The sequence below is a fragment of the Phyllobates terribilis genome, unplaced genomic scaffold (assembly GCF_046119375.1).
Source record: "Phyllobates terribilis strain yellow unplaced genomic scaffold, ASM4611937v1 Scaffold_1__5_contigs__length_1240528914, whole genome shotgun sequence".
Taxonomy (NCBI): Eukaryota; Metazoa; Chordata; class Amphibia; order Anura; family Dendrobatidae; genus Phyllobates; species Phyllobates terribilis.
The window spans coordinates 391,842,358-391,869,723 of NW_027362761.1; the positions used below are offsets into that span (position 1 = coordinate 391,842,358).

Here is a 27,366-nt window from a genome sequence, read left to right on the forward strand (position 1 = left end):
GCGCACAGTGCGTTCGCTATGGGGATTCATAAATTTGCAGTCACACCGAGTGACTGGTAATTGTATTTCCAGGAGACCATCATGACAGCACCCTTGAATTCCTTGTACTTATGTGAAGTTAACAGTTGTGTAAGAGAATTCAATAAAATTGAGTTGCATCCATCCTGATGTTGTACTTGGTAAAGACACTGAGGGTGAGGTAGGGGGGGCTATTTAACCTGTCATGTGTTTCCTATCCTTAGAGGATGGGAAGGACTACATTCTGGTGTGCTGTCATGATTGATTCCTGGAAATACTGGTAGGACTAATTCCTACTTTTGTGCGTTGCACACACAGCCTCACTTTTTTACTGATTTATCCAGGTTTCTTATTAACTTTTTAGATTGACAAACAGCACTTTAGTTGTTTAATAATAAAATTAATAATAAAAAAAATCAAATTGCCTTCTGGCATAATTCACACCAAAACTCTGTCTTTCATGACCTGTATCATTTTTATGTGTTTTTGACACTTTTTACACAACTTGTTCGACTTGGGGCAAGGCCTTGCTTTAAAGGGGCATCGTTTATCCTGTGCCAAAGAAGCATCAAAATTGTGACAGTGTAAGTGTAAACTTAGACTTGGTCTTAAAATGAAACATATTTATCAAACTGCATAAATTCTTTACCAAATTTGATGCATTTTAAGACTGTCTAGGCTAAATTTGCATTGTTTGAGATTTAGACAGTTTTGATAAAAATTACACAATAATATGGGTCCTTTCATATCATTGTTTAATCATATTTCATCCTGCAAAGTGAGGCGTCCTTTTTAGAGGCAGTAGGGGCACATCTCCATGCTCCACTACTAAGTAGATATGTGAACCAAGTCTAACTAGACATGTGAACCTCCAATATATGAAGGTTGATTTCTGTTAGACCACATAATATTCTTGCTCTGGGTGCTCAGGTGTTAAGGTTCGCGGGTAGCTGGCGGTTTGCCTTGAAGCCAGTTTTGTTACTAATTACCCTTAAACTTGAAGGTTAAAGTCTTGAGCCGTCCGCCAATCTGCCTGTCTCAACGCTACATGAATCAATGCCTTTATCTTTAATAAGCACTGTGCTTATGAAGTCTAACATTCTGCCTTTTCCTATTTGAGCCTAACAAAGCAGCGGGTTTAAGAACATTAAAAGCCTATTCCTCTGAAAGCTCACTCTTTGGGCTGATTTTAATGTTGCTTGAGCAGAAAAAGCATATGCTATACCCCCCATTGTTCATGTCTAGCTTTCACTTTCATTGTCACCTAATGAGGGGGTGCAAGGTTATCAGTGTTTTAAAACCCGCGGAAGAAAGCAATAGTAAGAATGTGCAATTTATGTTGTAATGTGCTCACATCAGTGACTTATTAGTGTTTTCTCCAGACAGAGGGTTGAAGGGAAAATTTTATGCAAAAAAAAGTTCTTATGAAGTTTAGATCTGTCATTTCCATGGAGATCTTCTATATTTAAAACCTTACAAGTAGACGGCTTCTGTTTGGCTATTGTCGTTTACCAGCTGGTAGCCATTATGATGAATTATTGTATTGTATGTTTGCATATTCATTGTCTTAAATTTTCTGGAAAAACATTATGTGGATTTTTTGTTAAGTATTTAAAATTCCATATAATTATTTGTGAAGTGGTAAAAATAGTCTAGAAAAAAAAGATGGAAACTTGCATGTGTTTAGATGGCTCTGTATGTGAGTGTTCATTGCTATGCCCTTACCATATGGAGATGATGGGGGGGGAATGAAGTGACCCACAAAGGGCACCACTCAATCGAAAACGTATTACTATGATCCCAAGAACCATGTTTTTTTTTATTGTATGTAGGTAGCAAGATATTAAAGGGAACTTGTCACCATGTTTTGCCCATATAAAGTACGGCCAGCATCTTTCAGCCCTCTGTTACAGCATTCTAGTGTGCTGTATGTATGTCCCTAATCTGCTCTGCGAGGAACAAAAAAAGAGCTTTTATTATATTTAAAGATGGCGCGGTCCGGTTTAATGGGCGTCTATGGTCTTGATCCATGCATCCTCTCTTTTTACGATTGCCTTCCCCCTTCCCTGCTTCATGTGGATGACTGGTCCTACATTGGCGCTCTTTGACCTTTCTCTGCGCATGCGCACTGCAGTACTTTGGTCTGTCCTTGACATGGTAGAGAGAAGAGCGCCTGTACAGGAGCACGATCGACGACACTGTCTGAATGACGTACAGTGCTGGCCAAAAGTATTGGCACCCCTGCAATTCTGTCAGATAATACTCAGTTTCTTCCTGAAAATGATTGCAATCACAAATTCTTTGGTATTATTATATTCATTTAATTTGCTTGCAAGGAAAAAACACAAAAGAGAATGAAGCAAAAATCAAATCATTGATCATTTCACACAAAACTCCAAAAAAGGGCCGGACAAAAGTATTGGCACCCTCAGCCTAATACTTGATTGCACAACCTTTAGCCAAAATAACTGCGAACAACCTCTTCCGGTAACCATCAATGAGTTTCTTACAATGCTCTGCTGGAATTGTAGACCATTCTTCTTTGGCAAACTGCTCCAGGTCCCTGATATTTGAAGGGTGTCTTCTCCAAACTGCCATTTTGAGATCTCTCCACAGGTGTTCTATGGGATTCAGATCTGGACTCATTGCTGGCCACCTTAGAAGTCTCCAGTGCTTTCTCTCAAACCATTTTATAGTGCTTTTGGAAGTGTGTTTTGGGTCATTGTCCTGCTCGAAGACCCATGACCTCTGAGGGAGACCCAGCTTTCTCACACTGGGCCCTACATTATGCTGCAAAATTTGTTGGTAGTCTTCAGACTTCATAATGCCATGCACACGGTCAAGCAGTCCAGTGCCAGAGGCAGCAAAGCAACCCCAAAACACCAGGGAACCTCCGCCATGTTTGACTGTAGGGACCGTGTTCTTTTCTTTGAATGCCTCTTTTTTTTCCTGTACACTCTGTTGATGCTTTTTCCCAAAAAGCTCTACTTTTGTCTCATCTGACCAGAGAACATTCTTCCAAAACGTTTTAGGCTTTCTCAGGTAAGTTTTGGCAAACTCCAGCCTGGCTTTTTTATGTCTCGGGGTAAGAAGTGGGGTCTTCCTGGGTATCCTACCATACAGTCCCTTTTCATTCAGACGCCAACTGATAGTACGGGTTGACACTTTTGTACCCTCGGACTGCAGGGCAGCTTAAACTTGTTTGGATGTTAGTCGAGGTTCTTTATCCACCATCCGCACAATCTTGCGTTGAAATCTCTCGTCAATTTTTCTTTTCCGTCCACATCTAGGGAGGTTAGCCACAGTGCCATGAGCTTTAAACTTCTTGATGACACTGCGCACGGAAGACACAGGAACATTCAGGTCTTTGGAGATGGACTTGTAGCCTTGAGATTGCTCATGCTTCCTCGCAATTTGGTTTCTCAAGTCCTCAGACAGTTCTTTGGTCTTCTTTCTTTTCTCCATGCTCAATGTGGTACACACAAGGACACAGGACAGAGGTTGAGTCAACTTTGATCCATGTTAACTGGCTGCAAGTGTGATTTAGTTATGGCCAACACCTGTTAGGTGCCACAGGTAAGTTACAGGTGCTGTTAATTACACGAATTAGAGAAGCATCACATGATTTTTCAAAGGGTGCCAATACTTTTGTCCACCCCCTTTTTTAGGTTTGGTGTGGAATTATATCCAATTTGGCTTTAGGACAATTCTTTTTGTGTTTTTTTCATTGAAGACAAATTAAATGAAGAGAATAATACCAAAGAATTTGTGATTGCAATCATTTTCAGGAAGAAACTGAGTATTATCTGACAGAATTGCAGGGGTGCCAATACTTTTGGCCAGCACTGTAGGTTGTGACATCTACATGAAGCAGGGAAAGAGGACTGTGATCATAAGAAAATAGGTGGCGCCAGATCAAGACCAGAGATTTCCATTGGACCAGACCGTGCTGTCTTTGCATATAATAAAAGCTCTTTTTTTGTGCCTTGCAGAGCGGATAGGGGACATAACAGCGGGTGAAATAAATATTAAACACATCACCAATTTTCTAAGTAAATATATTTCTAAAGGTGCTATTGACATGAAATTCTCAGTCTCACCAGATGTCGGTAAAAACCCATCCAATTCACACAGGCAAACAAATCAAATCATAGATATCCATAAATTAAGTTATGTGTAATAATGAGAAATGACACAGGAAAAAAGTATTGAACACAGTTAGGCTATGTGCCCACGATGCAGAAATGCTCCGGATTTTTCCTGAGCGTTTCTGCATCTCCCTGGCAGAAAAAACGCATGCGGATTGTACATGCGTTTTTCCTGCCAGGGACATGCGGATGTGAAGCGTTCTTCACTTGCATTTCCGCATGTGGGTTGACAAGCGCTTTCCAAGCAATTTTAGCATCACTTGGAAAGTGCTTGTCAAATTGGTCACACTATATAAATCCATGCAAACAGCATGGATTTATATAGTGTAACCGTAAAAGAATGGTTAAAAATAAAAAATAAATCTATCCTTACCTTCTGATGGCCCGCAGTCTTGCTTCGCTCCGTTCTCCCTTGCCAGGAGATCGCGGTACACTGCACTGAAGGACCTTCTGTCACATGACTATGACATCAGCGCAGGTCCTTCAGTCAACCGCGAGCTGCCGGCATGGGAGGACGAGCGCAGTGGGGGCCGTCAGAAGGTAAATATAACATTTATTTTTTATTTTATTCTTTTTTTCACAGGTTCCATGGTACCCGGGTCCGGAGGAGAGTCTCCTGTCCTCCACACCCGGGTACCATCCGCACATTGAAACGCATAGAATGCGCATCTACATATGCAGTGATGCAGAATCCATGCGTTCCAATGCAAGTCAATGGCGGCGAAAACACAGCGCTTCCGCAAAATAATTGGTAGTGCTGCGTTTTTTTCCGCAATGATAATCCGCAACGGAAATTTCCGCAGCATGTGCACAGCACATGCGGATTATCATTGGGGAACATGGCAGGCCTTCTACCATGCGTTTTTTAAGAGTTTCTGCAGCGTTTTTGCTGCTGCGGAAACGCTTAAAAACGCATCGTGGGCACACAGCCTTACTGAAATTTATTTAATACTTCGTACAAAAGCCTTTGTTGGTGTTGACTGTAGCATCCCGCTACCCATTCTACTACTGCTAAATGAGACAGTTGTAGTGTTGTATTAGATTTGTTCCATTTTGTGCACTAAATTAGGGGATATAATACATTGCATTGTAAATTGTACTTTCCTGCCATCTGCTGGCCAATGCATGTATATGAAGTAATGATTATTTTCCTCACAACAAGTGGCTATAGCAACAGCTGGGAGGAGCCTCCCAGCTCAGGGCTCTCACTCTGACTACAACGCTGGTACAAACCAGTTGTGGGCGGTTCCTGCTGCCTCAGGAAGGTTGAGGAGAGACATTATTCTCTCAGAGAAGTGTTTTCAATGCCAGTCTATGCTGAGGGGACATTTTTCCTCACATAATCTCCTTAACAAAAAGAGTGAAGTGTCATCTAGTCAGGAGAGAGAAAGCTGTACATGGACTCTCCTGCTCTCTGGTTATCCAGATCGCTTCTAGCCAGGACCAGATCCACGTGGCTGCCACGCCACCTACTTTGCTTAAACCTACCCCCTGCGAGAGGGAACGGTGGGATAAAAACTGTGAGTACATCCACACTTTAGTGTGTTTCCACAGAGAGCCAATCTGTGAAGGTCCCTGCATCAGTTTAATATTTCTTGGACTGTGCATAGCATTTCCTGTACTAACAAGTGAAGAGAACTCTGCTTCAGCCGCCCTGGATAATAACAATGCTTGTCTCATGAGGAGAAATGCCATAACTTCCATATGCCAATATACTGTGAACTTTGCCTTTAAGATAGACTGTACCCTGTTACCTCCTTCAGTAAAATTGTTATGTTTACAAGTTCACCTGCGTGTCTGGCTGCTTGAGATTGCACAAACATCACGGGCACTCCAAAACCTGCACCCAGACACCACCGCTACAGGAGTGCCCCCAGGGGGTCCTATACCATCCACAAGTACCACCTCCCGCTTTTGAAATTGTTGTGGACACGAGGTAAGCGTTGAGGGGTCAAGCGACCCACTCCAGCTACCATGACATCATTATCTGCTGCCAGTGAGGCTATACACCCCAGCTGGCCCTTCTGCAACATCTGGCGCCTCCCCAGTGGCCCACCTCATGACGGCTTCAAGATGCCTCATTTATGGAGAAACTAGTCGCATGCAGTGCCCAGGTGTGATTTTAGCCCATTCTTCCATACAAGTACTCTTCAAATCCTAAGGCTGCGTGCCCACTATGCGTTTTCCAAGTTTTTATGCTGCGGAATTTCCGCAGCATAAACGCTTGGGAAACACTTGGTAATCCGCCCCCCATGGTCCCCAATGACAAGCCGCAATGTTAATGCCCATGCTGCTCAAAAATCCGCAGCATGTCCATTAATTTTGCGGACACGCAGCGTAATCGCCGCCATTGACTTGCATTGAAACGCATAATATCCGTGTCCGTACATTTGTACACACGGATATTATGCGTTTCTATGTGCGGTTGGTACCCAAGTCTGGAGGAGAGGAGACTCTCATCCAAATCTGGGTACCATAGAAACTGTAAAAAAAGGAATTTAAAATAAAAAAATAAAGTTTATATTCACCTTCCGTTGTCCTCCTGGTGTTTTGTCCGCTGCGTCCGATGTCTTGCACTGCTCGCGCTGTTGTGAAGGACCTGCCATGACGTCACTGAGTCATGTGACCCATCACATGGCTCAATGACGTCACCGTAGGTCCATCACACCACCGCGAGCAGTGCAAGAGACCGGATTGAGCAGACAAAACACCGGGAGGACAACGGAAGGTGAGTATAAACTTTATTTTTTTATTTTTTACCATTCTTATTCTTTTTTTTTTTTTAACTAACTTGGTCACACTATATATGCCGGTTGCATGGATGTATATAGTGTGAACAAGTTGTCAAGCACTTTTCCAAGTGATGCTAAAATCGCTTGGAAAAGCGCTTGATAACCCGCATGCAGAAATGCATGCAAAAACGCTTGACAAACGCTTCTACCTGGCTGGAAAAACGCATGTAAAAAACGCATGCGTTTTTCCTGCCAGGGAGAAGCGTAAAAAATATGCAGCATTTCTGCATCGTGGGCACATAGCCTAAAGGTTACGTGGGCTCCTTCTATGAACTCTTGGTTTAAGTTCAGTCCATAAACTTTCTATTGGATTCAGGTTAGGTGATTGGCTGGGCCATTTTAGCAGCTTTATTTTATTTCTCTAAAATCAATTGAGGGTTTCCTTGGCTGTGTGTTTGGGATTGTCTTGCTGAAATATCCATCCTAGTTTCATCTTCATCATCCTGGTAGATGGCAGCAGATTTTTAGCAAGAATGTTTCAGTAAATTTGTCCATTCATCCTTCCTTCAATTATATGAACTTTGCCAGTGCCACACGCTGAAAAACAGTGCTGCACCATGATGTTCCCCCCTCCAAACTTCACTGTTGGTATGGTGTTTTTGGGGTGATAGGAAGTGCCTTTTGGCTTCCATAAATGGTGTGTATTATAGCATCCAAAGGGTTCAATTTTAGTCTCTTCTGATCAAACTATATTCTCCCTGTATTTCACTGGCTTGTCTAAATGTTGTTCGGCAAACTTTAAACACGCTTCAACATGCTTTTATGTTGAGCAATGGAGTCTTGTATGGTGAGCATGCATACAGGACATAGAGTTTGAGTGCATTACTTATAATTTTCTTTTAAACAATTGTACCTGCTGATTCCAGGTCTTTCCGTAGCTCTCCACAGATGGCCCTTGGCTCTTTGTCAACTTTTCTGATAATTCTTTTCACTCCTCAGTCTGAAAATCTTGTGGGAGAGCACCTGGTCGTGCCTGGTTTAACCACTTCGCGCCAGAGCCTGTTTTTGCCTTCGTGACCAGGCCAATTTTTTCAATTCTGACCACTGTCACTTTATGAAGTAATTACTCTGGAACGCTTCAAGGGATTCCCCTGATTCTGAGATTGTTTTTTCGTGACATATTGTACTTCATGATAGTGGTAAAATTTCTTCGATATCACTTGTGATATTTGTGAAAAATCGGAAATTTGGCTAAAATTTTGAAAATTTTGCAATTTTCAAACTTTGAATTTTCATGCCCTTAAATCAGAGAGATATGTCACACAAAATAGTTAATAAATAACATTTCCCACATGTCTACTTTACATCAGCACAATTTTGGAATCAAATTTTTTTTTTTGTTAGGAAGCTATAAGGGTTAAAAGTTGACCAGCGATTTCTCATTTTTCCAACAAAATTTATACAAACATTTTTTTATGGACCACATCTTATTTGAAGTGACTTTGAGGGGCCTTTATGACAGAAAATACCCAAAAGTGACACCATTCTAAAAACTGCACCCCTCAAGGTGCTCAAAACCACATTCAATAAGTTTATTAACCCTTCAGCTGTTTCACGGGAATTTTTGGAATGTGGAAGAAAACAATGAACATTTAACTTTTTTTCACAAAAATGTTACTTTAGACCCATTTTTTTTATTTTCACAAGGGTAACAGGAAAAAATGGAATACGCAATTTGTAGTGCAATTTCTCATTAGCGCGCTGATACCCCATATGTGAGGGAAAACCACTGTTTGGGCGCACTGCAGGGTTCGGAAGGGAAGGAGCGCCATTAGACTTTTTGAATGTAAAATTTGTTTGAATATTTAGCAGACGCCATGTGGCACCATTTTGGAAACTAGACCCCTTAGGGAACTTATCTAGATGTGTGGTGAGCACCTTGAACCCCAAGGTGCTTCACAGAAGTTTATAATATTGAGCCGTAAATATAAAATTTTCACATTTTACCCACAAAAACGTTTTTCATCCCTTAATTTTGCATTATCATAAGGGTAATAGGATAAATTGCACCATGAAATTTGTTGTGCAATTTCTCCTGAACACGTCGATACCCCATATGTGGAGGAAAATCACTGTTTGGGCGCACGGCAGGGTTTGGAAGGGAAGGAGCGCCATTTGACTTTTTGAATGTAAAATTTGCTTGAATAATTAGCGGATGCCTTGTTGCATTTGGGGAGCCCCTGATGTGCCTAAACAGTGGAAACCCCCCACAAATGACACCATTTTGGAAACTAGACCCCTTAGGGAACTTATCTAGATGTGTGGTGAGCACCTTGCACCCCCAGGTGCTTCACAGAAGTTTATAATATTGAGCCGTAAAAATAAAATTTTCACATTTTTCCCTCAAAAACATTTTTCATCCCTTAATTTTGCATTATCATAAGGGTAATAGGATAAATTGCACCATGAAATTTGTTGTGCAACTTCTCCTGAACACGCTGATACCCCATATGTGGGGGAAAACCACTGCTTTGGTGTACAGCAGGGTTCGGAAGAGAAAGGAGCGCTATGTTGGCTGGGATAGGTTGCAGACACCATGTCACATTTGAAGAGTCGCTGACATGCCGAAACAGCAGAAACCCCCACAAGTGACCCCATTTTGTAAACTACACCTCTCAAGGAATTCATCTAGGGAAGTAGTGAGTATTTTTAAATTTTAAATTTATACCATTGGGCAGTGAAGAAAACATAATTGCATTTTTACCACAAAAAAATGTTTTACCCTCAGATTTTACATTTTCACACAGGGCAATGGGTAAAAATGGTGCCGAAATGTGTCACACAATTTCTTCTAAAAGTGGCAATACCCCATATGTGGCTGTATCGTACCGCTTAGCCATACGGCGAGATCTGGGAGGGACGGAGCGCTATTTGACAATTGGAGAGCAAATTATTGTAGATTAGGCATTTGGATTTGGGAGCACAAAATTTTCTGAATTTCTTTTGGGGGGCAAGGGCCATTTCGCTTTTCCAGAGCTTTTCTGCTTACCAGTAACTTGGAAGTCCCTTATATTTTTAACAGATGACGGACCTGAGTGGGGACTAGCTTTTTTTGAGGACCGAGTTGAAGCTTTTATTGGGAATATTTTACGTAACATTTATCCAGCGCTCTAGGCTGAGCACTTACATCGGGGTTTCCATCTAAATTTCCAAGTGATGTAATTCAGATGAAACCCCTGCAGGATCCATTCACTATAATGAAGCAGCAGAGTTACTCTAGACTCCGTTTGGCATCTGTTTAGCGGTGTCCTTTTTTTCAGAAGTGCACAAAACTGTGGCCAACCCCACTTTTATGCACGCCTAAAAAAAATGACACCATGGGATCACAGGCTAGATGGCATCCACAGTGGCCTATATCTGCCTCATTACAGGGAATCTTCCGTCATAGGTTCTGTCTGAATCACGTATTTCAGAGATTTACACGGAAACTCTGGTGTAAGTGCTCAGCGCAGAGCGCAGGATAAATGTGAGCAGAGCCTTACTGCGATCTTTGGGAGACATAATAAACAAATCAGTAGCTGGTGAAGAATTGGTTTTATTTACCTCGTGCGGTATAAGTGATGAGATTACTTTATTCTCTGGGTCGGTGCGATTACAGAGATACCAGATTTATATCATGTTTTTATGACTGACAGCTGTTACACACTAAGAGACTCTTTTTTTGCAAAATCTAGTTTCTGCATCGCCATATTTTGAGAGCTAGAATGTTTCCATATGTCGGCCGACAGAGTCATGTGACGGCTTGTTTTTTGCGGGACGAGTTGACATTTTTATTGGTACCATTTTTGGGTACATGACATTTTTTGATCGCTTTCTATTCCGTTTTTTGGGAGGTAAAATTAACAAAAACTAACAATTCAGGAAGTGTTTTTTGAGTTTTTTTTTATGCCGTTCTGCGTGTGGTAAAAGTGATAAGGCAGCATTATTCGTCGGGTCAGTACGTTTACAGCGAGACTACACTTACTGTATATTTTTTTATGTTTTGGCGCTTTTACACAATAAAACAATTTTATAGAAAAAATATTTTTTTTGCATCGCTTTATTCTGAGAGCTATAACTTTTGTTTTTCGGCTGATGGAGCTGTATGGTGGCTTTTTTTTTGCGGAACAAGATAACGTTTTCAGCGGTACCATTTTTATTTCCATTTTGCTTTTTGATCGCATTTTTTTCCACTTTTTGTTTGACGATATGAAAAAGCATAGTTTTTTGCTCCGTTTTTTATTTATTTTCATTACGGTGTGCACAGAAGGAGTTAATTAGTGTGACAGTTTTATAGCTCGGGTTGTTTCGGACGCGGCGATACCAAATATGTGTACTCTTTTTTTTGTTTTTGCATAAATATACGGATTTATTGGTTTAATATTTTATTTATTTTTATTTATTTTGTGATTTTTTTTTTTAACAGTTTGAAAACATTTTTTAGACTTTTTTTTTACATTTTTACTTAGTCCCTGTATGGGACATTAATTTTTATTTTTCTAATCACTGTTCTCATGCAATGTAATAGACATGTATTACATTGCATGAGAACTTTGCTGACAGTTTCACACTGTCTGTCTCCTGCTGGACTCAGCTGCAGGCTGAGCTCAGCAGGACACCATATATGGCAGATCTGGAGGTAGTCATGTGACCTCCAGCTGCCATAACAACGGCAGGTCCTGGAAGGCATCAGGGGGCCGTCGGAGAGGTAAGTGGACGACCCCCTCTCCTCTCACTATCTTCTATATGCCGCGATCACTATAGATCGTGGCATATAGAAGATAGCGAAGGGTTAACATCATTAGGACCTGATCCAATCAGGTCCCGATGATGTCCCCTGCCAGAGCTGTCGCTCTGAACCGCAACCGCAGCACTTGCAGGACCCTGGGGGTCCTGAGGGCTGCGGGACCACCGACCGTTCATAAACGTCGGCGCTGCACAGAGCCCAGGCAGCGCCGACATTTATGTACAGTGGGCGGTCGGGAAGCGGTTAAGTGAAAAGATGTTCATTCCACTTCCGGATTATGGCCCCAACAGGGCTCACTGGAACCTTCAGTAGTTTAGAAATTCATCTGTAACCAATGGCATCAGTATGTTTTGCAACAGTAAGGTTCTAAAGGTCTAGAGACAGCTCACTGGCTTTACCCATCATGAGATGTTTCTTCTGTGGCACCTTGGCAATGAAACACCTTTTTATAGGCCATCATTAGAACCATATAGGTTCAAAGACCATATTATTTTTCACTAAGTGGCATGATTGCTTTGTAATTACTGATAGATTTCTGCTAGTGTCATGACTTTCCATGGCTGTTTTTATCTCGCATTCTTCATCTCTTTGCCTGTGTGGATTGGATGGGTTATTAATGAAATCTGGTGGGAATGTCATGTCAATAGCACCTTTAGGAATAAATTTAATTAGAATAATGGTGATGTGTACAATACTTATTTCACCCGCTGTATATACCGCATTGTAGAATTTTGTAACACAGGGCTGAAAGATGCTGGCCGTACTTTATATCGGAAAAACCTGGTAACAGGTTCCCTTTTAAAAAGTTATAGGTATGCAAGTGCGGAAGAAAGTCAGGCTTATTAGCACCTTGATTTTTTTTTCCAATTCAGAACAATATACAGTGCATATTATGGGGGTATGAATTTTAATGGCCACATGTTAAATTTACCAGTTGTGTGTAAATTTGGTGGACTTGCTTGATTTTGGAGCATTTTACTAAGCCTCAAATGCCACAAAATAAACAAAAATGTAACATACCTGGTGGCGGGCTTGCATGGTGCACCATCTCTCACTATGCAAGATCGCAAACTTGATCTTCAGTCCAGTCTGCTAGCCTGGCTTCTATTCATGCTGTCTGTTTGTCTCTGTTCTGGCTGCTTATGGCGGCGGCCCAGTTACTTCTTGTTTTTTGTAGCTGCTGTGGGCGTCCTCAGCCTATTGCTGTCTGTTACTGGATATTTAAACCAGCTCCACCTTGAAGCTGGTGCCTGAGCAACTCTTACCCTCAGAGGGCTTCTTGCCTCTGATGTGCCAGGTCCTGTTTTGTCTTTACTGCCTGTTTGCCTTCCTGGAGGCTGTATTCCAGGCCTGTCTGAACACGCTCCTAGCTTGTTTGTCCCGCCTTCTGGGGGCCGCATACCCAGACCTGTTATCTGTGTCTTCTAGCTTGTTTGTCTGCCATTCTGGGGGCCCCATACCCAGACTCGCTCCTGTATCTCGCTGCAGTGTCAGTTCCTGTCTGAACTCTCAGTTCCTGTCTGAACACTCTCCTAGCCTGTTACCTGTTTTTCTCTATGTCCGTACCTTCCCTTTTTCTGCAGAGTCTGAACCTGCACCTAACTCCTACTCGTTGTCACTGTACTTCCGTTTGTGAGTTTAGAGTTCACTCGCTACTTCATTGCAAGTATCTTGTGTGTATCTGGTTCTGCCTTTCCCTTCCAGTCTGTTCCGTGTGAACAGAGCCCTGTCCCCTCTGCTCTGCCTTGCTCACCGCTCCGGCGGTTCCTGCCTGCTCTGCCTTGCTCACCGCTCCGGCGGTTCCTGCCTGCTCTGCCTTGCTCACCGCTCCGGCGGTTCCTGCCTTGCTCACCGCTCCGGCGGTTCCTGCCTACTCTGCCTTGCTCACCGCTCCAGCGGTTCCTGCCTGCTCTGCTTGTCTACCGCATCTGTGGTTCTGTTCCTGAATCCCAGTCTGTACTGGACCCTATCCAGCCTGTGCTCCAACCTGCTAGTACCTCCCCGTCTGCACGCCAGCCATACTTGTCAGTACCCTCCTGTCTGCATACCAGTCGTGCCTGCCAGTATCCTCCTGTCTGCACTCCAGCCGTACTTCCCAGTACCCACCTATCTGCATACCAGCCATATTTGCCAATATCCACCTGCCTGTATGCCAGTCTACCTGCCTGTTCCTGCATTCCCCGGTGTGGGTCAACAACTGTGACCGGGGTCTGACCTGGAGTCGCACCTGGTCCCTCTGCTCGGTTCCTCCTTGGTTCACGGAGTCGTTAGCTGCCGTGCGACCTTGGTCGGATCGGGTAGATACTTAGTTACGCCCCTCCAGGCACTCCTCGGTTCATGATACAGTGGGATCACTAACCACGCACATGCCAGTCAGTCCGGGCGCGAGCGTAACAAAAAATGTCATTTTGACACCATTTTGCCTGTGTACTCCCTGCTGGAAGTGGTGTAACTGTCCGACACTTGTTCATAAATTTGGAGATCTCATACACATCTTTAAGGCTAGTCTGGTGTGCTTCTCTGCATTGTTGGCAGGTGCAAGAGCCACCTTATATTGCATACTGTGTTTTTTTCCATACAGATTATGGATATTACACCGTACTAAATACATACTTGTGCATTTACCCAAAAACAAAATTCAGTCTCAAATGGAGTCCTGGCATTTAAGAAGCAAGAAATCAAGCGAAAGATTTCTCCAAAGTGTAGAAGCTTCATATGTATCTCATGGAGCTCCACTGTAATCCTTTTTTATGAAGTATAAATGCAGAAATGTGTGTGAGCTGAGCATTAAAACTGCATGGATCATGGAAACTTGATTTACTTTGTCTAGGTAAACTAACTCTGTAGTCTAGAGTGGCACAAAGGCATCTATTGTTACATAACATAGCCTGAATATTTGAACTAGTTGGCGTCATAAATAGCAACTTTTGTTTTTTTGTGATACATGGTTACTGTGTTCTATTTTTCTGTTTCTAAAAGCATTTATGAAGAGTAATTTAAGTTCGACTTTTACTGTAATCGTCAGTCAGCTCCCTTTTTCCAGGCTCAACGGCAAAGATTGTCTTTCAGCGAAGCACTTATTGCCTGACCAAATGACTGCACCTTGTAAATACATTTTTTACTCTCTTTTTCTTTACTATTTTCTCTTTATTACAGTTTTATGTTTAACAAGGCAAAACGGACATACATTACATCAAGTGTAACTCATAATAAAGGATGTTAGGCTTAGCAAATACAAAAGGAAAATAGGGAAAAATATAGAAAAAAAAGTACTGTTTGTAAAGCAAAACCAAGTTTTATACATTCAACATACAACAGAAAATAGTGACGACCAATTAGATTCAAACCCGTTCTGTTTTTCCTACATGCTTCCTTGTGGTCTTCCGCGGCTGGAGATTCAAAACTGCTTCTGCTAGATTGGGGATGTCAAATTCAAATACACAGAGGGCCAAAATTAAAAATTTGGACAAAGTCGCGGGCCATCCTTTAATATTTATTAAAAAATGTCTACAATTCAGGAAGTTTTTCCTTATCAAATATAATGATGAACCTTTTCATATGGAAACAAACATAAAAGGGATTGTCCCACGAACAAAGTACATTTTAATTAATAGATCTTAGAATAAAATAAACACATAATCACAATTGGGGCATACTGGAATAATATATGTTATGTAACAGCAGTAAAAAGCATATGGCCTAATTTAAATATGTAATAACAAAGGATAAAAAACATTGAATTAATAAATAATACAGATGAAATATGATGCCAACAAAAGTGTCCCCCAAACACAGTATGATACCCCCACGGTGAATTGCTCCACAATACCCTCCACATGCACGGTATGATGACCCTACTGTACTACCCAACACAGTATAATACCCCAACTGTGATCCCCACAAGGCCCTCCACACAGTATAATGTGCACCACATAGTGCACCATATAGTATAATGGGCCCCACATAATCCCCCATACAGTATAATGAGCCTCACATTTTAAAAAAATATATATAAATACCTCTTCTCATTCACCCGCTGCTCCGGTCTTGGCAGAGAGCGCTCTGAAGCTCTTCACTGCTCGGCACAGCTTGCGGGAAATAATGACGTAATTGCGCCCGCTGTGCTAAGATGTCAGACGTGGAGGGAGCATCAGCTGACACTTCTCCATCATTGTTTTCAATTGTATCTGCATCCAGGATGTCAATACAGTTGAAAGTGTAATGCCAGGCGGGGGAGGGGGGTGGGGATGCAGTGCCAGCGTCACTGGCCAAATACACACGTGGTCAAAATTGTTGGTACCCCTCATTTAATGAAAGAAAAACCCACAATGGTCACAGAAATGACTTGAATCTGACAAAAGTAATAATAAATTAAAAATCTATGAAAATGAACAAATGAAAGTCACTCAATACTTTTCAACCCTGCTTCCACAGAATTTAAAAAAAAATTAAACTCATGCAATAGGCCTGGACAGAAATGATGGTACCCATGAAAATAATGTGACAAAAGGGACATGTTAAATCAAGTTGTGTCCACTAATTAGCATCACAGGTGTCTACAATCTTGTAATCAGTCAGTGGGCCTGTATATAGGGCTACAGATACTCACTGTGCTGTTTCGTGACATGGTGTGTACCACACTCAACATGGACCAGAGAAAGCGAAGGAAAGAGTTGTTTCAGGAGATTAGAAAGAAAATTATAGACAAGCATGTTAAAGGTAAAGGTTATAAGACCATCTCCAAGCAGCTTGATGTTCCTGTGACTACAGTTGCACATATTATTCAGAAATTTAAGATCCATGGGACTGTAGCCAACCTCTCTGGACGTGGATGCAGGAGGAAAATTGATGACAAATCAAAGAGACGGATAATACGAATGGTAACAAAAGAGCCCAGGATAACTTCTAAAGAGATTAAAGGTGAACTTCAAGCTCAAGGAACATCAGTTTCAGATCGCACCATCCATCGTTGTTTGATTCAAAGTGGACTTCATGGGAGACGACCAAGGAGAACACCACTGTTGAAAAAAACCCATAAAAAAGCTAGACTGGAATTTGCCAAACTACATGTTGACAAGCCGCAAAGCTTTTGGGAGAATGTCCAATGGACAGATGAGACAAAAATCTACGTTTTTGGCAAGGTACATCAGCTCTATGTTCACAGACGGAAAAATGAAGCATATCAAGAAAAGAATAGTGACGAGTGAGCATGCTCGCTACTGCTCGGTGCTCACCCGAGCATCTCACTGCTTGAGATGCTCGGCGCTCGCCGAGTATTTCCGGGTTGCTCGGGTGGGAACTCGGGTCCCCACCCTGCATGTTTGGCGCTCTTTAGAGAGCCAATGAACATGCAGGGATTGCCTGCCATGCACTGTAATGCCGTAGCCATGTTGGTTGTGGGCATTACAGTGATTGGCTGGCCGCACAGCGTCATCAGGTCTATATCAGACCTGGCGCCGCCATGCTCGTCACAGTCACTCCGGATCAGACAGTGTAGGGAGAGTTGCTGCTGTGTCAGGGAGAGATTTGATTGTGTATTAGGTAGTGTAGGGAGAAAAACTGTATATTACACATATCCATCTTAACAAACAGTCCTTCTGAGGACTAATCCATCTGCAGAGATATCAGGCAGGCAGGGTGTATAGGCAGGCAGTCTATATAGCAGACTGCAATGCATATAGCACAAGAGACTCCATTCCAATTCTGCCTTCTGCTGCTGTTAGATATTTCTATACAAAGGCCCAGGTCTCAGGGGCCAGGAATACTTTTCTTTGGATCTTAATCCTCATTATTTGCTTAAAAAGCAATCCAGAGAACACCATTTTTTCTGCGCCATTTGCTTGTTGGCACTGCAGAATACAGCCAGGTCCTTTCCATATTAGAGCGCTAGAAATCCAGCTATTTAAAACCGTGTTTTCTCCGTCAAACGGATCACATATACTTTGTCAGAAAATACTGCCATTTCTGTCCTCCATTAAAAATTTCCTTTAGTGTGTCATTGAAGCAATTCACACCAGTTTGCTGTTCAAACTAGTTATCTACGGACCAGGTATTCAAAACTCTGTTTTCTCTATCACACGGATCACATATAAGTTCGCTCCAAACTCAGTCATTTGTAGTGAGGGAACTGGACGTGATGGTAATGGTTCATGCAGAGGCCGAGGACAAGGCCGTGGGCAAGCCAAAATTGTGCCACAACAAACACCCACATCTTCTCGCCTGACCTTCCTGTCCCAATTTCTAGGGGACCGCAGCACACCACTATTGAACCCAGACCAGTGTCAAAAGGTTGTTGTTTGGATAGCGGATAATGCTTCCAGTCACTTAGCAGCCACCACCACCACCCTGTCTTCCACACGGTCAAGTCTCAGTAGCCGTGAGTCTGGACCGCATATTCCTCACCCTGATCCTCCTTCCTCCCACCTTGCCGAGTAACCAGAGACAACTAATACCACACTTGGACACTCTGAAGAGCTGTTCGCTTTTCCATTTATAGATTCGGGCCTCTCGCACGGTCCACTTGAAGCGGGGCAAGAGGAGATCGCTTGTAGCGATGCCCAGATTTTTGAGCATCCACGGTCACACGAAGGCGACGGTGGGAAAGTGTCACAAGAGGTGGACGATGATGATACACAATTGCCAGAAAGTCAGGAGGAGGACCAGGGTGCGGAAGTGGAAGACGAGGTGGTGGATGATATAGTAACTGACCCAACCTGGAGGAGGACATGCAGAGCGAGGACAGCAGCACACAGGAGGAGGGAGGCAGAGCACCCCAACAGGCAGGAAAAAGCAGTGTGGTGGCCGCAGACAGAAGGCAGGCAACCATTCCCTGTAACACCAACACGAAGGAAGTTGCCAGTACAACTATTAGGTCTTCCCGAATCTGGTTGTTTTTTTAAAGACTCTGCCGATAACCCCAAAAAGGCCATTTGCACCACCTGCCAGGCCAGCATCAGCAGGGGTGGCAAAACGACCAGCCTGACCACCACCAGCATGATCAGGCACATGGCAGAAAAGCACCCGACTTTGTGGGCCGAACTCCAGTGTCCAGATAGTGTCTGCGGGTGGCACCATTGCTTCTTCCACTGTTGTGCATGCAAGCCATTCCCCTGTCCATGGTGCTTGCGAAGACGCCTCCTGCCCTGCACCTGTCATTGCACACTCTCAAGTAGCAGAATCAGGAAGCACGTCCATGTCCTTGTCCCAGCGCAGCGTTCAGTTGTCCATACCCCAGTCCTTGGAACGCAAGCACAAATATGCAGCCAACGCCCCACAGGCCACACTACTAAATTCTCATATTTCACGACTGCTTGCGCTCGAAATGTTGCCTTTTGGGCTCGTGGAGACGGAAGCATTCCGCAACCTGATGGCGGCGGCCGTCTCTCGGTACTCGGTCCCCAGCCGCCACTATTTCTCTGTGTCCCGTCCCCGCATTACACAAGCACGTGTCACAAAACATTAGCCGTGCTCTCAACAACGCAGTTACCTGTAAAGTCCACCTAACCATGGACACGAGGACAAGTGCTTGTGGGCAGGGACGGTACATCTCGCTGACGGCACACTGGGTTAACATAGTGGAAGCCGGGACCCAGTCGGACCTTTGGACGGAACACGTCCTCCCTATGCCAAGGATTGCGGGCCCTAGGTCAATCAGGGTTGCCCCCACGGTCTACAGCTCCTGCACCTCCTCCTCTTCAGCCTCCATCTCCGAGATGACCACATCAGTCACAAGCTGGAAGCACCTCAGCACTGCCTCGGCCAAGCGGCAACAGGCTGTGCTGAAGCTAATATGCTTAGGTGAAAAACCGCACAATGCTGAAGAGTTGTGGACAGCTGTGAAAGAGCAGGCAGATCTGTGGCTCACACCACTGAACCTACAGCCAGGCATGGTCGTGTGTGACAATGGCCAGAACCTGGTGGCGGCTCTGAGACGAGGCGAGCTCACACACGTACCATGCCTGGCCCATGTGCTTAACCTTGTGGTTCAGCAGTTTCTCAAATCCTACCCGGAGCTGCCGGTTCTGCTTGTTAAAGTACGCCGCCTGTGTGCCCATTTTAGAAAGTCAGCTACAGCTTCCTCCGCAATTGCAGTGTTTCAGCAGCGTTTGCAGCTTCCGGCTCACAGACTGGTGTGTGATGTCCCCACGCGTTGGAACTCTGCACTGCAGATGTTGGAAGGATTTGTGAGCAGAAGAGGGCAGTTGTTGAGTACCAGCATCAACAAGGCCGTCTGTATTCAGTTTAGACCCCACACATAAGACCTCAGGAGTGGACATGGATGTGAGACATATGTACCATCCTCCAAAACTTTGAGGACTCCACCAAGATGGTAAGCGGCGATGACGTCATAATTAGCGTCACCATCCCGCTTCTCCGTCTTCTAAAATGCTCTCTGCTCACAATCAAAGAGGATGCATTGCAGGCGGAGCACGATGAGATGGAGCAAGGAACCATACAGGATGATTACACACTACCAAGCCTCATCTCATCCCAATGTGGATTGGGTGACAATGAGGAAGAGGAGGAAGGACAGGAGCTAGTTTCATGCACTATAGACAGTACTACCTGCACAGCTGTCATACCGTCTGTTCAGCGTGGATGGCCAGAGGACAGAGAGGAGGAGGAGGAGAGCATGGTCAGTCATCCTCTTGGTGAGGACACGGAAGTCTTGCCTGTTAGTAGTCTGGCACGCATGACTGAGTTTATGTTACGCTGCCTTTCCCATGACCCTCGCGTTCTCAAAATTTTGGGTGACAGTCATTACTGGTTGGTGACACTTCTAGACCCACGCTACAAGGACAACTTTATATCTCTTATTCCTGAGGCGGACAGGTCTACAAAAATGGGGCAGTACCAGAAGGCCCTTGTTGCGCAACTATTAAAAAAATTCCCATCTGAAGACGCTGGCGGCAGAGGGCACACTTCGTTGGACAACCAAGGAGTACAGGCGAGACAGACACAACTTCAATCCAGCAGAGGCAGGGGAACACTGTCAAAGTTCTGGGAGAGTTTTCTCAGACCCTCCTATCGGACAGGCCCTGAGGCGCGGGGTGCGTCCTGTTGGGGGATCCGCTTTTGTCCAAACATTTGCCATGTAAACCCAGGATTGTTTATAGGAAGAATCGGAATTTACGGTCCTTCATATCGCCCAGTAACACGACATTGAAATCTGCAGCTTCAGTACGGAGATATGGGAGGCAAAGGCAAGAAGGAGTAGGTTGTTTAGCTTGCAGATCTCCTGGCTGTTTATGCTGTAGTACCATTAATCATGGGGCAGTATCCTTCTGCTCGCAAACCACTAGTGAACAATTCCCCATCACCTGTAAAGTAGACTGTCATTCTGACTATGTGGTCTACTTGTTGCAGTGTGGATGTGGTTTGCAATACGTGGGCCGAACTATACAAAGAATGCAGGCCCGCCTTAATAAACATCGCTCTAATATTAAGAATGGGTATGTGCAGCATAGTGTTTCCAAGCACTTTCTGACTGCCCACCAGAGAGATCCCATTAGCTTGAAACTCACGATTTTAGAACAAGTACCTGATAATGTAACAAATTGGCTTAATTATCTTATGAAGAAAGAGAAGTTTTGGATTTTTAAATTGGGTACATTATATCCGGAAGGTTTGAATTTAGCGATTTATAATGAGTGCAGATGAATTATTAATATTTATATATTTTTGGGGGGATAAAAACTGGTTGAGGGGCATACTCAGAATATGCCTCACCAATTTTTATGTAATATGCTTATTTACCCTCATGTATATATGCATTTTTATATGTATGTATTTTTAAAGCATTGCCGTTAATGTCTGCATCTTGCATCTTCATAGTAAGTTTATAATGTGTAGTTATTGACCTGTAATGCTTTTTATAGTCCCCTTTGTTATTAAATTGTAATTGTCTTTTTTAATGGTGATTAAGGGGTTAAGTACCAAATTCTCCCTTGGTACCTCCCATTGAGTTCCTTTGCTTTATGTATAAAAGTGCCTGTTTCTGCCATTTTCCCATAACTCCACCTGATGAAGGCAGCAGCCGCTGCAGAAACGCGTTGTGGGCATTAATACTTCAATAAAGAGGTTTGTTTTATCCTTTTCCAGCGCCTTATCCAGTTTCTAGCGCCCCACTGACCACTTCAATTTGCACACTGTTCACTTTTCCCTTGGGAGTTGTGGCTGGAGGCTGCAGAGAACTGGATACAATTTCAGCTGCAGGACCTGTAGGACCTGCGATGATGTCATCACCCATGTGACCCCACCCGGAATCACATGATTGGAAGCTCCATCTGCTAATCCAGAGGAGACACTGAAGGCATCATGGCAGCGCTATCCGCGCCAGTAGCTGTTTACCCTGGGTTGTGCGGTCTGCGCAACCCACTCAGGTGAGCAGACCACTATATCTGCACGTATATTCTATTTCCATACAGGTTCACACAAGCACTGCGCTTTTCCACCCCACCCCCTTTTTTTTTTTGTACCTTGTTACTGTGGCCCTGCTCTATGTGTCTTTAAATTCTTAGTGGGGTTTTTCCCAAATTTTGGCAGCCCTTGCAGTCACAGCATGGGCATTACCACTATAGGAGACCCGCTCCTTTATAATGGGAACATTTTTTTTTACTGAGACCCTCCTCTATATCTCTTCAAAGGGGTATTGGGTTGCGTCCAAATTTTTGGCAGCCCTTGCAGTCACTGTATATGCAATAACAGTATAGGAGACCCATTCATTAATAATGGGAACAACAAAGCGTAGCCGGCTGATGGCTCGATAACAATAGCTACGGCCGACTGCTGGCCTTTTAAGAATGGTAAGGGCCGTCTGATGTCCCTGTAAAAATAGGCTTTATGACTTTCAGAGTCCCACCATCATAAATTAAAAAGGATGTGTCTGATGATGTGTCACACACCACATGGCCAGATAAGGTTTTAAAATGTTAAAATGACATTTCCCGGTGAATGCATTTGTCTGAAAAAATAACGTAAAAAAACCAAAACAATAGGATCTTTCTTTAGTATAAAAAAGAGCGTCAACAATTTGACCTCAATGTAATCACATTGTTCAGCTCATGCACCTCCTCCTCCATCTCCAAATGATCACATCAATCACAAGCTGCCAGCACTGCAGCACTGCCTTGGCCAAGTGACAACAGGCTGTGCTGAAGATAACATGCTTAATGCTTAATTGACAAACCGCCCAGCGCTGCAGAGTTGTTGAAAGCTGTAACACAGCAGCCTGATCTGTGGCTCTCACCGCTGAACATACAGCCAAGCATGGTGACCTGGTGACGGAGAAATGACAGCCGTGGTAAATACGGTTTCCCTCTATGCCAGCCCTTTCACCGAGCTAAAGAATATGGCTGTGGTGAAATACAACTCCCACTGAGAAGCTATTTCAGATTGAAAAACATTGTGCCCACCAGAGGATTTGATTCTGAAGGCTAACCTTTCTCACCCGCTCAAGAGCCCCATAGCAGCTGCAAAGTTAGCACTATCATGAGCTCTCCTGAGGTAGAAGCCAAGGCACACCAGAGGATTCTCTGGTGGGACCGTCCAACCCTGCTGAGAAGCAGTCCTGGCTAAGAAAAGTGTGTGGGAAGGTTCCCGGACACTCTATGGCTGCTTTTTTACTGAGGTGGAAACACACGCACACACGGGGAGAACATACAAAGTCCTTGCAGATGTTGTCCTTGCTGGGATTTGAACCCAGGATCCCAGCGCTGCAAGGCTTCAGTGCTAACCACTGATCCAATGTGCTGCCGTTCACCCTCTAATATCTAACAGGCTGGAGAAACTTTCACCTACTGTCACTCTATCTTCAGCTCCTTTGTGAGAAAATGCATTTGGGCAGCCACTCAGTCTACCAAATTCCTGAGAAGGAAATTGGGGATGGCTTCGCTACTGGTACTGGGGGCAGTGCTAAGACCATGGCGTCGTACCATAGTTTGCTGGAAATATTCCAGGCAGGCAAGAGGCAAGCAAATTCCCACAGAAAAGTACCATCAGTAATGTTCAGGCCACATTTCAAGTGCAAGCAGCTTAAGAGGACTTCCTGGGAGAAATGACGTGCAGGGTAGATACGGTTTCCCTCTATGCCAGTCCTTTCACCGAGCTAAATACAACTCTCAGCCAAAAAAGTTGTGGACTGGCTCTGTACCGTCCCTGGCCACATTCACCTGTCCACGTGTTTGTGGTTAGGTGGTCCTTCCCAGTAAGTGCACTGGGGAGGGCACAGGTAATGTTGTGGGACCCGTGCTTATGGAAGGCGGAGGCGATACCGGGAAATATAGTGGCGGCTGGGGACTGAGTATGGACACCCGGCCGCCGCAGGCATGAGGTTGTGAAAAGCTTCCGCCTCCATGAGCTTAAAAGGCCATATTTCAAGTGCAAAGAGCTGCCTAGAAATCTGGCATTTTAGTGTTGCGGCCTTTGGGTGGGTGGGTGGCTGGCTGCATACTTGCACTTGCATTCCAAGTAACAGAAAACTAAGCAGATGGTGGCCTCTATCATCATCATGGCCTCACCTCGGCACTATGAACTCTCCTGAAGGAGAAGCCAGGGCCCGCCGGAGGAGTCTCTGATTCTCTGGTGGGCCTGTCCAACCCTGCTGAAAAGCAGCCCTGGCTAAGAAAAGTGTGGGGGAAGGTTCCCGGACACTCTACGGCTGCTTTTTTAATGTGGATCGGCCATGCTTATGCATGTTATTTCTCAAAACGCATTACAGATCAGGCCATTGTCCAACTCTGTATTCAAGAAATTAAATGTGCAAAGAAAGATGTGTGTGTGTCAAAACACCACAGACAAGTGCGAGTTGATGTTGGACAGGCTGCCATTGCTTCTGCAACAAGCTCAATTACAGGACTTCCTGGGAGAAATGACACGCAGGGTAGATACGGTTTCCCTCTGTGCCAGTCCTTTCACCGAGCTAAATACAACTCTTAGCAAAAAAAGTTGTGGACTGGCTACGTACCATCCCTGGCCACATTCACCTGTCCACGTGTTTGTGGTTAGGTGGTCCTTCCCAGTAAGTGCACTGGGGAGGGCACGGGTCATGTTGTGGGACCTGTGCTTGTCGAAGGCGGAGGCGATACCGGGAAATATAGTGGCGGCTGGGGACCGAGTATGGACACTCGGCCGCCACAGGCATGAGTTTGTGAAAAGCTTCCGCCTCCACGAGCCTAAAAGGCCACATTTCAAGTGCAAGCAGCTGTCAAAAATTTGGCAGTATAGTATTGCAGCCTGTGGGTTGGTGAGTGGCTGCCTGCATACTTGAGCTTGCATTCCAAGGAATGGGGTAGGGACAACTGAACGCTGCAGTGGGACAAGGACGTGGACTGTGATTGTTGCAAGTCTGCAACGACAGGTGCATGGCGGGAGGAATCTTCGCATGCGCCAAGGATCACTTATGATGGGCACACTTTTAGGCATTGACCTGGGAGTCAGAGATGCTTCCAGAGGTCTTCCCCATGCTGTTCCCATGTCTTTTCAGCACTGTATGCATGGGGGGAGCCGCCTGAAAAATGCTCGAGTTTCCCATAGACTTATATTGGGCTCGTTGCTCGGGTCAAGCACCGTATTCCAATTTGCTCGACCCGAGCAACGAGTACCCGAGCATTTTAGTGCTCGCTTATCACTAGAAAAGAACACTGTCCCTACTGTGAAACATGGAGAAGGCTCTGTTATGTTCTGGGGCTGCTTTGCTGCATCTGGCACAGGGTGTCTTGAATCTGTGCAGGGTACAATGAAATCTCAAGACTATCAGGGCATTCTAGAGAGAAATGTGCTGCCCAGTGTAGGAAAGCTTGGTCTCAGTAGCAGGTCATGGGTCTTGCATCAGGATAATGACCCAAAATAAACAGCTAAAAACACCCAAGAATGGCTAAGAGGAAAACATTGGACTATTCTGAAGTGGCCTTCTATGAGCCCTGACCTAAATCCTATTGAGCATCTTTGGAAAGGAGTGAAACATGCCATCTGGAAAAGACGACAACCTTCAAACATGAGACAACTAGAGCAGTTTGCTCATGAGGAGTGGGCCAAAATGCCTATCGAGAGGTGCAGAAGTCTCATTGACAGTTACATGAATCATTTGATTGCAGTGATTGCCTAAAACGGTTGTTCAACAAATTGTTAAGTTAAGAGTACCATCATTTCTGTCCAGGTGTATTTCATGAGTTTAATTTTTTTTTAAATTCTGTGGAAACCGGGTTGTAAAGCAATGTCTGACTTTTATTTGTTCATTTTCAAAGATTTTTAATTTATTATTACTTTTGTCAGATTCAAGTTTTTTCTGTGACCATTGTGGGTTTTTCTTTCATTAAACGAGGGGTACCAACAATTTTGACCACGTGTGTATAATCACCCTGCGGGACAGATTTGGCCCACGGACAAAAGTTTACGTGTGTCCTAGATTGTAGGTGCCTGAAGCCCACAATGTACATTATTTAGTTTGTTTGCACATGGACCTTAACAAGTTAATATTATGCCAACATTTCCTACTTTCTTAAATGCTCTTCTGACTATTTTAGCTTGTACATTGCTCGATCCCTAACCCCTTCCTCCCTTGAAGAGTATAGTTTATAAAATAAGGAGTCGTATTGGTACCTCAGTTGCTCAGCTAATAGGACATTGCACCCAATAACCATTCCAGCAAAATCTGCACTCCCTACCTCCTGAGCTCTGCAGTGCGCCCAGCAGTAGTTTCCACCCACATATTAGGTATTGCCACATTCGCGAGCAATTATGAAACAAGATGTGTGTTTTCTCCTTTTACGCTTGTGAAAATGAAAAGTTTGGTCCTATAGTAACATTAAAGTAGAAAAAATCATTGTTTTCACTGCCCAGTTCTTTGATGCACTGTAGGATCAAGATGCTCCTAACACCCCTAGATTAATTCCTTTAGGGGTGTAGTTTCCAAAATAGGGTCACTTGTGGCGGGTTTCCGAACATTGCCGTGTGCCTAAACAGTAATTTCTGATGGCATATGGGGTATGGGGTACTCAGGAGACACAGCTCTACAAATTGTGGACCCATTTTCTCCTGTTACTTTTATGAAAATGAAAAACTTGGGGTTAAAGCAATATTTTTGTGGAAAAAACAACTAATATTTAATTTTCACTGTCCTATGTTAAAATTCTGTGGGATCAAAATGCTTATGATACTCTTAGATTAATAACTTGAGGGGTGTAGTAAGTCACTGTATCATTCAATTGGAGTATAAGAAGCAACCAGTAAAACTTAACATAATTATATAAATATAGAAATTTCCCAATGGCAAATAAGATTTACTACTGTATTCAAATAAGGGAACAAAATTATCTCCCAAAATGATAATTTCTTTAAAGCTTAATAATTATTAAAGCTTTTTCTATTGCTTGGTAGCAACAAGAGGGGATAGAAAAATAAATGATAAAGATATCAGAGACATAAAAAACACTGGTTGACTCGATTATAGCTATCTGCCCTAAAGAGATATCCTACTCGTTTCTTCAAATCCATAGTGACTGCTTTGAATTAGGCAAGCAGTGTATTAAGTACACAACAAACCTGAACAATGCAGATAGAAGTGCATAAACTTCAAGAAGAACGAAAAACAAACCGCCTTACTCCAGCACAAAGGATCAAAATAAACAGTCCATATACTGGCACATGTGGGCTCACCCGTTCAGATAAATGTAAATGTCCAGCT

General features: G+C 43.8%; 1 protein-coding gene across 3 annotated transcripts in view; it reads left to right on the plus strand.

Annotated features, from left to right (window-relative positions):
- Window positions 1-27,366, plus strand: part of CUNH5orf63 (chromosome unknown C5orf63 homolog) — a 182,762-nt gene that overhangs the window by 48,951 nt on the left and 106,445 nt on the right. The window contains exon 1 of one of the 3 annotated variants that reach the window (XM_073676639.1): window positions 5,431-5,686. The exons of the other annotated variants lie outside the window; for them this stretch is intronic. Coding sequence (XP_073532740.1) covers window positions 5,564-5,686 — 123 coding nt within the window. The 5' untranslated portion in view covers window positions 5,431-5,563. Of the gene's footprint in view, window positions 1-5,430; window positions 5,687-27,366 lie in introns of those variants that run through there. 3 annotated transcript variants of the gene reach the window in all.